The sequence below is a fragment of the Fukomys damarensis genome, unplaced genomic scaffold, assembly GCF_012274545.1.
Source record: "Fukomys damarensis isolate Sample0158 unplaced genomic scaffold, DMR_v1.0_HiC HiC_scaffold_2, whole genome shotgun sequence".
In the NCBI taxonomy this organism is placed as follows: Eukaryota; Metazoa; Chordata; class Mammalia; order Rodentia; family Bathyergidae; genus Fukomys; species Fukomys damarensis.
Genome location: NW_022900914.1, coordinates 27,139,255 through 27,155,708, shown reverse-complemented (window position 1 = coordinate 27,155,708; position 16,454 = coordinate 27,139,255). Strand labels below are relative to the sequence as shown.

Sequence of the window (16,454 nt, the reverse complement as noted above, 5' to 3'; positions counted from 1 at the left end):
AACCAAAAACCCTTTCACACATCATATTTCGAGTGTGAGCACAGCAGCCACAGTGTACTTTTTTCTACGGCCAGTACCTTCTGTTGGTGATGACTGGAAGAAGAATCTCGCATGCCAGCAGGTGTCACTGCCCCACCCCTCCCAGGGAGCCCATGGGACACTGCACTGCCACCTTCCTCTTACTCCGGTCCCCTCATTTGCCTGGCACCCGTCTCAGCTAAATGGGCCCTTCTATGAGTGAAGGGTCATGAGGAGTTCCCTGCCAAATAAAGGGTAGTGCCCATAAAGATGAAATAATGAAAACAAGCCTTCTCTTTTCATTATTAGCAGTGTTCCAAATTTTGCTTTTAATGGAGCCTGTCCTGCCCTACCCCAATCCAAATCTTTACCAACTGTGAGCTTATTTAATGAAAACAAAACACTTCACTTGATGCAAGAGAAGCTCAGTGGGGCTAACGCTAAAACTATGCATTATACTCTTATGTCCTTTTATAGCCACTTTAGCTTTTCATTAAATCTCCTTAAGAGGCCACCTTAAAATGTGCCCCCTGAGTGAGCAGCACTTACCTGCACCACCCTTGAAATATTCTAGATGACTGGTCGGACCAGTCTCAAAAACAGAACAAGTCTGATTCATATCCGAACTCCACAAGGCAGGAACCGCCATGACAACAGCTTTCTAGGACCCTTTGGAGAAGGGGTGTCTGACAGAGCATTGCGTGATTCCTGGCTGAAGTACAACACACAGCTGGGCATTGAGACAGAGGCCCAGGTTTCAGTCCTGATCCTGCATCTACCCAGCTGAGCAGCCTTTGTCAAATCAGGCCTGTTTCTGTCCATTCATCAGGATCACAAATGCTCCTTTTTCAGGTCTAATCACATTGTGTCAACCACACGGTTACCCAATTATCACAGTTAACCACAGTTAAAAGCTAGAATTCATGCAATGTGCAGCAGGTCCATTGTTTTAGGCCATTCTGAAAACACTGCCTCCCATTGTCTGCTTTTAATTTTTAATTTATTTTTTGAAGGACTGGGGATTGAAGCCAGGGCCTTGTGCATGCTAGGCAAGTACTCTACCACTGAGCCATGTGCTCGGCCTTAAATTTGTTTTACTTAAAACTTTTTAACTAACAAATGACTTTGCATTTGCCTTTCCACCGACAGTTAGAAAGAACAGTACCATAAACATGTCAATGCATCTTACCTACATTCCCCAGCACTTAGTAACAGTGTGCTGCTCTGCTCCATTTCTGCATGAGAGTGCACACATCGCCCCTCTCCCCGAGTATCCAAGGGAAGTTCACACACATACACTGTGACTTTCCAGCATGTATCTCCCCCCAACGGAGACATTCTACATAACTGCAGTATCGCTGCACCCAAAAAAATCAACAAGAATTTAATATTTGGTCTACAGTCCATATTTAAACAAAAATCTTTCATAGATCTTTTTTTAAAAACATAGTAGCCAGTCAAGTTCCTACACCACATCTTGGCTTCACCCTCTCAAATTCACCTCCCATGCCTCCCCCTCTCCCCACACTGTCCCCTGCCTTCTACTGCTCTGTAGGACACTGAATCCTCTGAGGAGCTCTGGGAAAGTGATCTGGATTCATCTGACAGCATGGCTATATCTAGACTCAGGTCCGATGTCCCACAAGAGCACCGCTGGGGGATAGGGATTTAGCTCAGTGGTTCCGCTGCCTGCTTCGCAAGTGCAAGGGCTGGAGTTCCATCCCAGTACCAAAAAAAAGGAGAAAAAAAAAGCAATCAAAAAGAGCACCACTGGGGTGGGGGCATGCTGTTTCTCTCTCTTTGCCACCTGCAAGTACATCATGTCTCACTGTCCAACTTGCTTAAGGTGCTGACTGCCAGTCCTCTTTACTGAAGGACTAATTTTTGCTTCGCCATTTATAAGTGGTAGGACATTCTGAGTTGATGTGGCATTTAGCCAACAACTTTTCAGTGTCTGCTGATTATTCAGTTATTCCAAAACAGTAATTTTTACATTCTATCATCATTCCTCTATGTTTATTAGCCAATGATTCTATTAAAAAATGAGGTTTGCTCTGTTGCTTTATCTGCCTTCCCCCTTCTCTTTTGAAGTATCACTATGGAATGTGAATTTCTCAAAAATTTTTTCAATCCATTAGAATCTATTACTGTCATCATTCTTTTTGAAACCTGCCACCTTCTTTATTACTACATATGGTAAAGTCATATAAGCTGACATGCACTTGGCTGAGGTAAAGGGAAACAGAAACAGTCAGTGCTGCTGGAAGGCAGTGCAGCTATTAGGAACAGGGAGCCCTTGCTATGGAAACTTTAAGACCCATGGAAATGGGAGACCCTGATGGGCCTTCAAAACTGGGGTCATGGCAGCACCCAGCAGTGACCGGGTAGCAGAGATCCATACAACCACTATCAATGCATCTACTAAGGAACTGTCTTCATTCATGAGAAATGATTCAGATATTAAAAAAAAAAAAGCCTGGGCAACATGCCACATAGGGAAGACGGTGAATGTAGGATCCCTCTTTCTTGCAATGCCACTCATATAGTCATTTGATCAAAATTTGCTTACAAATATACCTCCAGAGGGTACATTTTCTAAAATGCACTACCTTTCTGCAGTAGGACCACTTTCTGAGACCTTGAAAATCTGCAAGAATAAGTTAGTCTTTTTTCTTTGAAATCAAAAACTAGATGGCCACGTGATCTAAGAAGAAACTGTGGCAGAATGTGTAATTTGTTAACATAGGCTCAGAAGTGCTTCATTATAAGGCAGCATTATGGACTAGAGTGTTATCTGTGGTTAATTTCCAAAGCTTGAATCTTATTTTGAATAAGTAGCTGCCATTCTCTCTGCTTGATTCACAATTACTGACATTTGAATAGAGAGGCTGGACGATTCCTGGTGGTGAGGGGCCATTACTGAGACAATAGTGAGGGGACCCTGCATGTCCGTGCCATGACAGAATCCACAGCAAAGAGAGCCATCCTTGTTTCATCCTGCCACCATGAGGTTTGGGGGGAAAGCTATCTGTAGTGACTTTCCAGATGTTTTCAAAGGGCACTGAAAGCACCATGGAGGCCTGACAGCATGTGAGAGGTCTCCACTCACACTGGTAATTTCTCCAAAGCAAGGACACTGATCTCTTAATTAAGACAAAGCAGTGCATCCCTTTGTGTGTAACTGGTAAGAGCAGAAAGGAGGAACAGCTGGAAAGGAAACAGCAAGCCGCTGTCTTTAGAAAATTGGGACAAGCAGGACCTAGGGTGAGAAAGAGAAAGAAATAAAGAAATGGAAGGAAGGAAGGAAGGAGGGAGGGAGGGAGGGAAGAAAGGGGGAGAGGGAGAGAGAGGGAGGGAGAGGGAGAGAGAGAGAGAGAGAGAGAGAGAGAGAGAGAATGTGAACATTGTGTCAATGTAAAGACCCCCCTGATGCTAGCACAGGCCACAGAGCACTGAGGGCCCTCACAGAGTACCTGAGAGGACAGCGCCTCTGCCCCACTGGAGGACAAGGACAGTTCAGTTAAAGAGGTGGCCTGAAGTTCCTGGGAATCCAGTCCAGAGCATGGAAAGGGAGACCCTTTTCTTCCATTTAGATCAGACAGCTGGAGGCCATTGCAAAATGCATTAATAATATAATAGGACCAACACATGAGGCATTGACTATGTTCTAGAACCTGCTTCTAAGTGCTTAACAGCTTCATGATGTTGATGCTATTATTATCATTTCTATTTTCAGATTATGAAATCAAGGCACAGAAAAGTTAACTGCCCAAAGTAACTCAGCTTGTAAATAGCGGAGCTGGGATCCAAGCCCAGGCAGCTGGGCTCAGTACCTGCAGACTCAACCACAGGGCTGCACTTAGAGCAACGGTATCATGAGTTCAACAAAAACAGGATCAAATGCCAAAATGTAGCAAAACTAGGATCAGGACAGAACATAGCAGTGAAGGGAAATGGTCACCCCAACGAGTGCAGGCAGTTCTGCTTTGCTAAAGACAGAAAAAAGGCTTTGAAGGTAGAGAAAGCAGGAGGGGGCCTCGACTCTAAACTGAATTCTGAGCAAAAGATATCTGGTTTGCATCCCAGAAATAAGAACTTCTCTATGCTAGGGCAAACCATAGGGTAAGTGTTCCCCGGCTCGCAAGCCTGTTAGTCCCCAGAGACCTTGTCAGGAAAGGGCCTCTTCCTGGACACCAGGGCAGGTCTATGGCACACCAAGTCACAAGTCTGCATTTCTGACAAACAGGTAAGAGTCAGAGGAGAGAGGAGAATGCTTTGATAGTGGCCTAGACTCTAAAAAGTCAGATTTCAAAGTTCAGAGAAATCACTTGCATGATACTTTCATCTAAAAGTGATTGCTATGAAGGAATTCCAGCCCCCAAATAATAGAAGGTTGACAAAAAATAATATTCTAAACATAAAATTTTTTAAAGCTTCTGTGGGACCGAGCTGCCAAGAAGGCAAGAAGGTTGTGTACAATTACCCAAAGTGACAGGTATACACCTGTCCTCTAATTTGTATTTTCTGAATTTCATAGTTCAAATATACTTCAATCTGAGTTGCCACCCTCTGGTTATTGACTGATTTGTGTCAGGTGTTCGGTGGGTTGATGGAAAGAGAGCACATGTGCGTGCACACACACACGCAAACACTATATTTTACCCATTCACATCGAGCAGGAGCATTTACATAGAGCAGGAAATGAAAGTTCACATTTGTGTTATTTGACAAAGACTAGAGAAACCTCATGACAATAGTCCCCTGGAACAGCAGGAGCAGGGGGAGTAGAGCTCTATTTGTGTCTGAGCCATTTCTCAAGTCACACCCCCAAGCCTGTCCCTCGTGTGGTCATCCAACTGCCAACAGCTCAGGAGAGGAAGCCAGAGTCTCTCCAGGTACCAGGTGTCACACCACACCCCTCGCCACTTAGGTATAATATCATGGCTCACAAAGAACTTACACAAATATTTACATGAAAGAGAGTGCCCTTCAAATTTGTTTGGCTGTGAGTTATAATGATACATTCTTCTTAGACCCATTTGTTCATCCCATTCATTTAACATATATTTATTATAATAAACCCAGGTGCCACACACTGTCCTAGAACAGGACATTTCTGCAATCAACAAAGCAGGGTGAGATTTTGTTCTCATGAAATGTGTGCTCTCCTGATGGAGCAGACAACAAATAATGAAATGTTACGGGTCAGATGGTGATACAGCTATAAAAGAAAAATACATCAGGAAAAGGAGACAGGGAACGTTGGGGGTGGGGAGTTGGCATTTTTAAATAGGGCAGCCAAGGGAGCCCACACTGAGATGAAGACTTTGAACACAGCCTGCAGGAGGAGGGTGGGTAGCCCACGAGGATCTGGAGTCCAAGAGTTGAAAACAAGCAGCAAAACCAATGCACTAGAAGTAACACAGACGGAGTGTGTTCTGGTCCCACGATAAGCTTTCGATGGGGCACTTTCCCTCAGGGAGCCCATTTCCTTCGTTACAAATTAAAGGGGTGCTGCTTAAACCTCTCCAGGTTTCTTTCTAGCTCTAACACTTCCCAGCTCCATGTTCTCAGGAGCTTCTTCTATCTGGGCCTGGGCAGAACTGTGTGTGTGCATGTGTGTGTATTTATATATGTGCTGTATAAAAACAGAACACATGTTCATAAATATTAATACTGCTTGCAGTTTACTCTAATACTTTCCATTTGTTCTTGTCTGCTCTATTTCACTTTTTTAAACACCGGTTGCACTCAACTAAATTGAGCTCCCTATCCACTCACGGGCTTGGGAACTGTTCACAGGCACTACCATCTTCCTGGCTGTGGAGCCAACTTTGTTATCAGCAAAACCACTCCCTCATCCAAGAAAAGGAATAGGTGACTGCATCCTGGAGCCTGGCTCTACTCTCTGCAGCCCACAAAGCCCACAAACCCACCCAGGGCCACAGAGCTGGAGGAAAGGGCGAGCGAGACTACGCAGCCTCAAATCCCAGCTCCGCCACTACTGCTCTGGCACACGATGCAGGGCCACACTGAGGTTCAACCTTCCAGTCAGGAGAATGGCAAGGACAATGAGAATTAAGTAGGTAGCGGGCACATAATAAACACTGCAAACCCGAGCTGGATACTATGGACACCACTGATTGCCTCGGTAATAACTGTCACAGGAGGATGAGTGTGTGCTTGCAAACTGTTTCTCTCCATTCCTAAACCCTCTCTCCTCCCTCCTTCAGCAAACTATATGGAAATGGATTTGAAGACGTACAAAGTCACGCGTTCAATGGGACGACGCTAATTTCACTGTAAGTATGTGCTTATTTCCCTGGCTCATGAATAAAAATGAAGCCTTACCCTGGCTACCAGATCACATTCAATCTCCAGCAACTAACTCAGGGCAAAAATAAACTTTCAAGTGGCTAGTCCTCCGTGTCTCACGCACGTTACTAGGCAACCAGCTGGCTGAAACCCCAGAGCACCCTGATTTCAAAGACAGATGCAGCCTCGATACATTGAAGTTGACAGTTTGCTGAAATATTCAACACCCTACTTTATGCCTCCTCCAGCTCCCAGCTCCCCTCGCCAGCCCCTCACTCAGGCTGGTGGTGAGTCAGAGGCAGCACATTTCAGAAAGAAATTCTCCCCCAGGCCCTGCTGCAGAGAAATAGGGTGGCACCACTGAGCAGCCTAATCAACCCCGACAGCCCCACTCTAAGAGCCCCCTCCCTCCCACTCGCCAGTGAGGAGGAAGGACGCTCCTCCTCCCCAGGGGAGGGAGCTCGGTGTTCCCGGCAGCGCACCTGAACCCTCAGCGGAACAGCCTTTAACTCGGGGAGGTGAGCCCTCTGATGTTCCCCCACCTGTGCTTGACCTCTCTGGTGCGCTGAGGCCCCTCTTCAGGAGTCTCGCATTCCCACGCGTGACCCACCCATCACAGCCCGGGGTGAGGGGCCTGGCACCAGACAGCTGTGCATAACAAGACCTAAGAGCACAGGAACAGCTCAGCTAAAGCCAAAATTAAGGACAGCAAACAAAAGGCTTTTAAAACAAGGAAAAGTATAAATGATGGTCTACATTAACCCTCACCCCGGCAGACTTTAGCAGGCGTAAGAATAACCTGCAGTTTGTGAAAACACCACTTCCCCAGCCCCAGAGGCTTGACTTAGTGGGTCAAAGGAGGGTCTGAGAACCTGCAACCTTCCCAGGCGCCGGGAGATGCTTACACTACAGCTGTTAAGTTAAGTAGCACAAGTCTACATGACATACTAATTATTTTTAACTAGAGATCTTAAACCAAAGACCCTACTATATAGATACCACACCACACGGTTTGGTTGCTAAGAGAACAAGCCTAAGGGTAATGACCAGGTCTCACATTCCAACCCCACTGTTTACCAGCTGGGATGACCTTGAGTAAGTCCCTTAAACTTTAAGCCACAGTGTCCTCATTCATAAAATAAAGCTGCTAATAGGCTTGTTTTGAGGAAACCCCCAATGAAACACAAAGGTACTTCACACAGTGCCTGGCACACAGTAGGTATTTACTTACTATTATAATTTATAACTGTGAATAATTAAAGAAGATTATATTTTTAGCTTTCCATAGAATCTAGCACATACGAAGCACTCAAAAAATGGTAGCTGTTTAAAACTTATTCTTCTTGCCAGAGTGAACTTGCCCTCGTTTCTTGTTGACTTGAAGATACAATGAAGGATTCATTAACAAGAATCCTTGAGTTCATGGAGGGGTCACACAGCTGAATCCTGAATCTGTTTCTGCCAAATTTAGGGGCATTGATAGCCTCTTCCAACCCATTACTCTCACAAGCCTCATTCCATTATTGATTCAACAAGTGTTTGCCAAGCATCAGCTATGCTTAAAGAGACTGTACTGTATTTCACGGGAAATTAAGGTAAGTCCTGTGTTTCCCTACCAGAAATGTACAGCCTCAGAGGAAATGTCTCCAAATGGCACACAAATTGTACCCCAAGTCGTCACTAAAACAGAAGGCAAAGTGCACGGCCTATCCCGGAAGAGAGAAGTCCTCTGGGATCCCAAAGGTGGGAGGAAGGAAAGTTACAGAAAGCTGGGGAAAAGGAAGAGAGGTGGGCTTTGAGGTGGGCCTAATTTGGACAGGCAAACATGGAAGGAAAATGTATCCCAGGCAGATGACAGCAACAATGGTCAGGAGAAGGAATCATGGGATGTGTTCATGGATCAAAAACTTTTTAGAAGGTTCTGGATGTGAGTTCAAGTCAAAGCAGGCAGAGCCATCAGTGCCAGAGAAAAGAATGTAGTCTCTTCTGCAGGAAGTGAGAAGCAGTTAAAAGTTCTGGGATGAGAAGTACAAAATGGATGTTTAAGAGAAGTTTGTCTGTCAGCCAGAAGAGAGGAATGCTAGAAGGGGCAGAGCAGGGTAGAGACATAATGCTGGGGTCTTCTGAACAGACAGGGTGGCCGAAGTCCTTTGTGACTAGGGGTACCTGGGCATAGGGGAATATTAGAGGACTGAACATAATATTGGGGGAAAACAAGAAATGAGGAAGAGAAACCTGAGCAAAATCAAACAGAAGTGAAGAAAAACTCACAGAGTTCACTCAGGGAAGATGGAACAAGTGGAAGGACCTGGGTGGTCATCCAGACTTCAGCTATTACAAAAAGGCCAAAATGGATACTGTCCAATTAGTCAAAATTCTGTATCTCCATGTACCTCACTGTAGCAAGAAAAGAGAAGCCAAGAACACAGTTTAGTTTGCCAAGAATACAAACCAATTTCATTCATGTGTTCACTCAACAAACACTTTTTAAGCACCACTAATATCTTAAGCACTGTGTTTGGTGTTTGGTTTGCAATTACAGAGAGGACATAGTCCCTGCCTCATGAAGTTTCTTTTCAAGCAGCAACTGGCAAAAAAAAAAAAAAGTAAAAAGGTAAATAAAAATTATTTAAAATAGTGATATACCATGAAGGAAATAACCCATTGCTGAGATCTGAGAGAATACGAGAAAGTTGGGCAAGGTACTTGAGGATGACTTCATCAAGGACGTACTATATAGGCTGACCTTAAAAGATGACAAGGAGTCCACCATAAGGGGGACAGTAGTGAGAGGAAACACATTATCAAGCAGGAGCAGCATGTGCAAAGGTCCTGAGTTGGGAAAGAAAAGAAGCTGTTAAGTTCAGGAATTGACAGGAAGCCCCTCGGATGGAAGGTTTTCAGTAAGGGGAGCCTGGCATGAGATAAAGCTGAAGATGCAGCAGAAGCAGGCCCCGCAGGACAGAGGGACTATAGGAAGGGGTCTGCATTTTCTTCTGAGGGCAAAGACATTCGCTAACAAGTTTAAATGAGGAGGAAGGTGTTTTCCAAGCTGTTAAGCAAAATTTTGTAACTATACTGCCAGCCTAGTTTCTGACACCTACCTCACAGACAGGCCTGTCGGAGTTGTCCAGGACAATGGCGGGGATGCTCTGCAAATGCTCCAACACCTCCCTCCTACGAGTGGGCAAGGAAGAGAGGGGAAGAACCTGCAGGGGCACCCAGCTAAGCAGCCTGTGCCTCAAAATGTCATCCTGCCTCCCTTTGCTTCTCATTTGGGGGGAAGGGAAGATCACGTCACCTGGGAGAATTCTCAGAAGTGACCCTTAGGAAAATGTGCTAAATGGATATGAGTTCTTTTTCGACAAAGTAGGACGATGCAGAGTTACCAGTACACTGAAAGATCCAAGTTTTAATAAGATGTGCTCTGCCATGAAATTCAAACAATGAACTTGACCTGGCTTGACGTGAGGCTTATTTGATCCCAGGGCCTAGTTTTAATGATTTATAACTGAAACTTCACATAATTAAAACAAACTGGCTAGGCTGGAAGAGCCATGGAGGTTTAAGAAGGAAAATGTCTTTTTGTTCAGGTCTTAAACAGCAATTGACTCTCTTTGAGAGCAGAGACAGACCCAGGGGAAAGGAGGCTGTGAGAATGACCGGTGCATCGGACCAAAGGGTTGGGGTTTCCAAAGAAACAGCTGACCTGAAGCCTGTGGAAAACAGCCACCCAGAGAGCGATATGCGGGGCTTGTTTTGAAATGGCAGGCGCAATGTGGAGACACACAGAAGACAGTGCAGGAGGAGCAGTCCCCCGGCCATCATGCATCTGTCTGGCCATGTGACACTGGGCTGATGGTGCAGAAGACCCGTGTTCCTGTGACACAATCATCACACACCCAGTGTGATGCCGAAACACTGTGCCCGCTGTCCACGCTCTTCCAGAATTCTGAGTCGAAGCTCTTTCTCTTATAGAAGTATGTGCTCAAATAAGGTGGGAAGGCAGGAGCCCAGGGAACCCTCCTTTAGGTCCTTAGTTCACCCAGAGAAAAGCCTGGGCCTGAAAACAACAGCATCACAGCCCAGGCAGGAGGCCAGGTTGAGCTGTGTTGAGCCAAAGACACAGAACTAAAGGGCCTCAGGTAGCTCCTGCCAGAGCAGTGTTGAGATTCATCCATGTACTTATGAGTAGTGTAGCCCTCAGCACTTTTGTTTCCACAACTCACACACCAGCCAGTGATCATCTACATTGCACAGCCCAATGTACCCAGGCTGTGACTCCCGCATGCTCACCCACAGAGAAACAAGTATCTAAAATGAAAAAAGGGCAAATTATAGTATGAAAAGAGCTCCCAATGGGACCTTACCTTTCCTTTTCTTGGCATTTGCAAATTTTAGTACAGTATCCTGCTATTAGCAAACTCTGAGACCTCCAAGGTTACTGCAGCCAATCTGGTACAGAGTAGGCTGCACTTGAACCCTTCTGCCTTGGCCACCTGGAGCAGCACTGTCCTCTCCCAGGTGGTGGCAGCAATCCTCCTGACTCCAGAGCAGGAGGGACAAGCTCCTTAAACTGCAGGACAAGGGTTCCTCCAACCAAGGGGAAGTTGCAGAGACACATACTGGCAATTTCACCAAGGACTAGTGGATGCTTTTTCTACTTCCCCTACAGCTCCCCGCTTTCTCCTTCTAACCCAGTACACTGTGCACATAGGGAGGCCCAAAAATGTGCATAGCTATGAGTGTTTACACATAAGGTGCAAACCTCACTAAGGAAACTGTGCTTCCCTGCAGGGAGCTAAAAGAAAACGTACACCTAGAGAAGATTCACAATGAAGCCTTCTGGGGGGCCAGTGGCCCCAGCGTCTTGTGAGTATAATGGTGCTGCCTCCCACCCCACACTGTGTACTCCGACACACCTGCTTAGCATGTCTAGCCACATCGTGCACACCTGCCTTACAAGCATCAGCCTCTGCCACCAATGACTGCTGTTGCAAAGACCAAGCACAGTAGGGCTGCCTGAACAGGCACCATGTGTTGTCTTACAGCCCCAGAGACTAGGAGTCTGAATCAAGGTGTTGGCAGGTTTGGATCCTTCTGGGCTGTAAGAGCAGGTCTGCTCCAGGCTTCTTTCTTTGCTTCTAGTAGCTCCTGCTGGTAGTGGCAGCCTAACTCCAAACCTCTCGTGTGTGTGTGTGTGTGTGTGTGTGTGTGTGTGTGTGTGTGTGTGACTTCAAGCTTCCCCTCTTTATAAGGTCATGGGAATACTGGATTAGGGCATACCCTCATCACCTCATTTTAACTTGCTTATCCCTGTAATGAGTCTATCTCCAAATAAGATCGGATTCTGAGGTACAAGGGGATTAAGACTTCAACATGTGGATTTTAAAAAATTAAGTGTACATTTAGATATACATGATGATCAGATTCATCACAGGAAATTTGCACCTCTATATGACATATCTGGATTCTGCTTTTTTCACCAATCTCCTCCCCTCCCTTCAACATTTCTTCCCCTCCTTATTTACAAAAGCTTTGTTTCCACTTTTTTCCTTCTATTCTCTTTCTTTTCTTTTGCCTTTCCTTTCCAGAACCATAACAAGCCTTTATTATGGGAGGATCTGCTGAGCTGTCTCCAAAGGAGAGCAATATGATCGGAACAGGGAGTGTCTTTTATAGGGGCTGGGAGGGATTTACAGAAGCCGAGGTGGGGTTGAGTGAGGTAGTGACGAGGGATTGGAATAGCATGTGAGGTCACTATGAGGGATTTGTGACATTACTAGTGGCTTGTGTCATCACTAGTCACCAGGAGGTAGCAAGTATCAGATCACTTTCTTGGCAGGAAAAGAGGTATGATGTCCTTTAGTGGGAGAAGCCATATATTTTTTGGTGAGAAGCAGGGCATTACGGGAAGGGAAAGACCATTCTTTTTATGTAGCGGCCATCTTAAGGTGAGGGAAATCTAACATCCCAGGCTTTTGTTTTATGGTTAGTGAGCGAAGGTCTCTTTTTCTTGAGCTGCTTCAAGCTAACAAAGGGGCAAAGGCTGGGGCTAAACCTGGATCTAGTGGGGGAAGCAGTAGGTGGAGCCTTCTTCCATCTGCCGCAGTGGCCAGTACCCCACCATGACAAGTTCAGTGACTGTCTGGTTGATAAATGCCCTCGTGCATTTCTGCAAGAAATTTTGAAAACAGCAAACAGGCAGGGCCTTATTACGATTAAAAGGCATATACAAGCCAGTGGGCCCAACAAGGGAAGTAGCCAAGGCACAATTTGGGGAAGCCAGGAATAGCTAAGGTCTATTCCCCAAGAATTCCATCGTCTTTCATTCCTCAAAGCACTACTGTAATTCTTTAAACTTTGCTTTAACAATCCCTGACTGGTTAACAAAACCACAGCATTCTTCACCTAGCACCTGGCATGTTCCCGCTTGGGCCACTGTCACCATGTAAAGAGCATATTTTGGAGCACAACAGCTGCTATGGAATCTGGTCCTGGACTGTGTTTAGGGATTGATTTATTTTATCCGTGTCTTCCGAAATCTCTATGGACAGGGCGTGAAAGAAATGTGTGGATGTAGAAGTGCACGCTATCCCCACTGCCATTCCAGTGAGGATCCCCACTCCCATTAAGACAGGGACTAGAAAGGGAGCTGCCCCTTTTCTGATTGTGTTGTGTGGGAGAACTTGTTTAGACATCTGGGCTTCTATATAAATGGTCATGGGAGGACTAAGGAAGGATAAACGTCATACTGAGGCATCAGAATGCCTCTTCATTACATATGAAGTACAGGTCATTGGGCAGGCACATGGGATGCTCTTCTGAGACAGAGGGAGCAAGCAAGATGAGTGATGTTGTCATTTTACCCCATGCATGTCAGGTTAGTGGTTTGTGTAGGGAATGGGAGACCCATAGCAAAGAGTCCCAGAACTGTGGATAAACTGCCAGTATTTGAGACAGGTTAAAATCTAGGGGGACAGAATTGGAGAAAACAAGCGGGGTAAACAGACATACACATCCAACAGTCTCAGATATTGACAGGGAGATAGTGGGGGGTGGTATTAAATAGGTGTTGTAGCCTTTTTTGAGACTGGGTAATCTGGTTTACCACTTGGAGATCTATCCCTTTATAGGGAATTGGAGTGGTGGGCCTCAAAAGTTATCACTAGTGCCTGTTCAGTGACTACCTCTCTTGGGTATTCTTTTCTGCTGGGTGTTTAAGACCAAGTTAAAGTGAGACCTTTATTAATCAATATGAACATCTTGCTATCTGTCAAGTTCTGTTAAGTCCCTTTAGGCATTATTTTGGAACCATGCATAGAGCCTTTCAGCTCCTCTGTCAGTCTCAGCTGTTAGGGTGGGTGTCAGGCTTGCTTGACCAAGTTGCTTTCAGTGAAAGTGTGGGAGATTTTTTCTCTTGGTGACCCTCCTTTAGCACAGGTTACATTTTTCCTCTGGTGTCCAGCAATGTCCCTACTCAGGAGGTTGGGTGACTTACCAAAGATATAAGGTGTTGTAGAAAAGGTTCCTTCATTTGATGACCTTGGAGGGCCAGGACCAAAATATTGGTGGTCTTCCTAGCCCAGTTACCTTTTAGTGTTGGTCTGCCCTTTGGTGGTTGAATATCCAGAAGAGAAGATCAGTGACATCAGTAGTATAATAGAAGCTTAACTACCATAACTTTATCTGGATAGCAAGAACCTTGGGATCTAAAATATAGTTAGAGGACTGTTATTTTTATCAATCATGGTTGTTCTAGTAGGTGATTTCCTGTAGAATGTTAACAGAAAAAAACTTGGAATCAGGAGCCATATACCATCATCATCATCATATTTTAGCATGACAATCATGATGACATTATCTTTGCAACAAACCAAGATATGTATCTTAGTATAAAACAGCCAATGTTAAATGTATTTATTCCCCTCTAAAAACACATAAAGACAAAAAACCAGGGAACTCTTACTTAAGTTATTACCTTTTGATAGAATGCCATCTAAGGAAAGTGTATGGGCCTACAAATGTACCTGTAATCATAAGCAGGTGGATCAGAAGAGAAAGGTGAATACCTGGATCAAAAGGTTATTGCCATAAACTATGTTGGAAGACCTGTATAGTCAGAAAACATGAATACATTTTGTATACCAGAGAAATAGTAAAAGTAATTATTACAATTATATGAAACTTTATGTTCTATAGTGTAGCTTGGTACCAAAAGGATCTTTTTTAATGACACCTTATTTTTCCACAGAAAATATATTTTGAAAATGATCAATATAAACATATCACAATAATATATTTAGAACACAACCCTTTGATGATTACCAATGTAAAAATTTTATAACAACATATTTAGCAATGTTTATTAGGGGTATATATCTTCCCAAAAAGCTATGAAAATTATTGGCACTCCCATTAGTGAACAAAGGCCAGAGTAAATTTTTCTGAGCTGCTGCTTCTTTATTCACCAACAGGAGTCTATCCAAACCTAAAAGTTTATATTTAATTATCTTGACAATTTTTTAACTTGTAAAACCAGGTTGTAGAAATTAACTATTTATTTGTATCTTTGACATCATTTTGATCAAAAAATATAATTGAACAAACACTTTCAAACAACTGGACAGACACAGACAGACATATAAGACAATTTATAAAATTAGAGTGCACTCAAATATATTTGGCCAATTGAATTATAACATCTCTTAATTAAGACTAATCAGTTTCTCTGGTGTGAATAAACTGCAATAATACATAAGATCCTAATAAGATTACTGACATTGTGAAATGGGAAGAAAGGGGCTAAAGGTGTAGGGAAGGTGGGATGGATAGGGGAAGGGTAATAAGGGAAAAGAAAAAAATGTGAGATAAAGAAAAGATGGAAATAAAGTGCTTGTAGATGGGGAGGGGAGGAGGGGGTGAAGGGAGGGCAAGGACAAGGGGAAAAAATGAGAACCAAGACCTGTCATGTAGAGGTACAAGATCCCAACAATGAATGTAACTGTACTGTATCCCTAAAATATACCAATAAACTCAATTAAAGCTGAAAATACAAACAAAACCAAGAAAAGACTAATCAAATTTTGCAGATCAATTAACAGAGCTCTTATAGAATTAGAATCAGAAGGAATAAAAGCTCTTTGACTGTAAATGTAAACCTTTTATAACAAACTTGAAACCAACAAGTAAACATATATATTTATTTGATAAATCACTTCTGCATACCTTCTTGAAATAACTAGGCCTTCTGGTCTTGTGTATCTCTCTAGTCTTCTATCAAGACAAACATACAAATTCCTTTTACATCAAAAGTATATCCGCTTTATTGGTAGCCTTTTTAAATGTATATCTTTTCCATCTCATTTACTATAAACCTTTCATAACAAACTTAGCTTCAGTTGTTAAAATCTTAAAGTGTTCCCTTTTTTTATTTCCTCAGAGTGTTATACTTTAAAATTTGATGGTTGACAATAGTATTTGTAATGTTGAGGGTTTTTTCTTTCTTTCTTTCCTTTTTTTTTGTTTGTTTGTTTGTTTGTTTTGTACCAGAGATCAAACTCGGGCCCTTGTGTTTGTGAGGCAGGCGGTGGAACCACTAAGCAAAATCCCCAGCCCTACTTGTACTGTAGTTATTGTCAGAAATTGTAAGCAGAAAGTAGAGAGAAGGTCAAGTTAATCCTATAATTACAATTTAAGAATTTGTAATGAAATGTTTTAAATACATTGATTAAACATCTGGAAACCAAACACCAATCAAACATTATTTTAAGTTGAAGATGAAAGGTACATTTTGTCAATTAGCCAGAATTTATAATTTGGTTTTTTTGGATTTTCTTTTAAGACTTTCCTGCCTGGCAGAACATCACAGCTGATTTTACTATGGAACAAGCAGTCTGTAGCTGGCGCTGGGCTATAACCTAGCATTTAGTCTTTGAGCTCCAATCTTAAGTATTACATTTTCTTTGAATTTTTTAAAACCTTATATTTTATTTTCCAATATTTATATAGAAAACAATAGGAGCCAATGGAATTTCTTCATAATGTAGCCTGCCAAACAAGTTGTTGATAAGTAAATAGGGTCAGGAGAGGATTTTTTTTTTTTTTTTTTTTTTTTTTTT

General features: G+C 43.4%; 1 protein-coding gene across 3 annotated transcripts in view; it reads left to right on the top strand.

The window, feature by feature from the left end:
* Lhcgr (luteinizing hormone/choriogonadotropin receptor) overlaps positions 1-16,454 on the top strand; it is a 67,326-nt gene that overhangs the window by 35,273 nt on the left and 15,599 nt on the right. For all 3 annotated transcript variants that reach the window (XM_010615809.2, XM_010615808.2, XM_010615810.1), the window contains 2 exons: positions 6,252-6,320; positions 11,131-11,205. In XM_010615809.2, the coding sequence (XP_010614111.1) occupies positions 6,252-6,320; positions 11,131-11,205 (144 nt within the window). The remainder of the gene's footprint in view (positions 1-6,251; positions 6,321-11,130; positions 11,206-16,454) is intronic.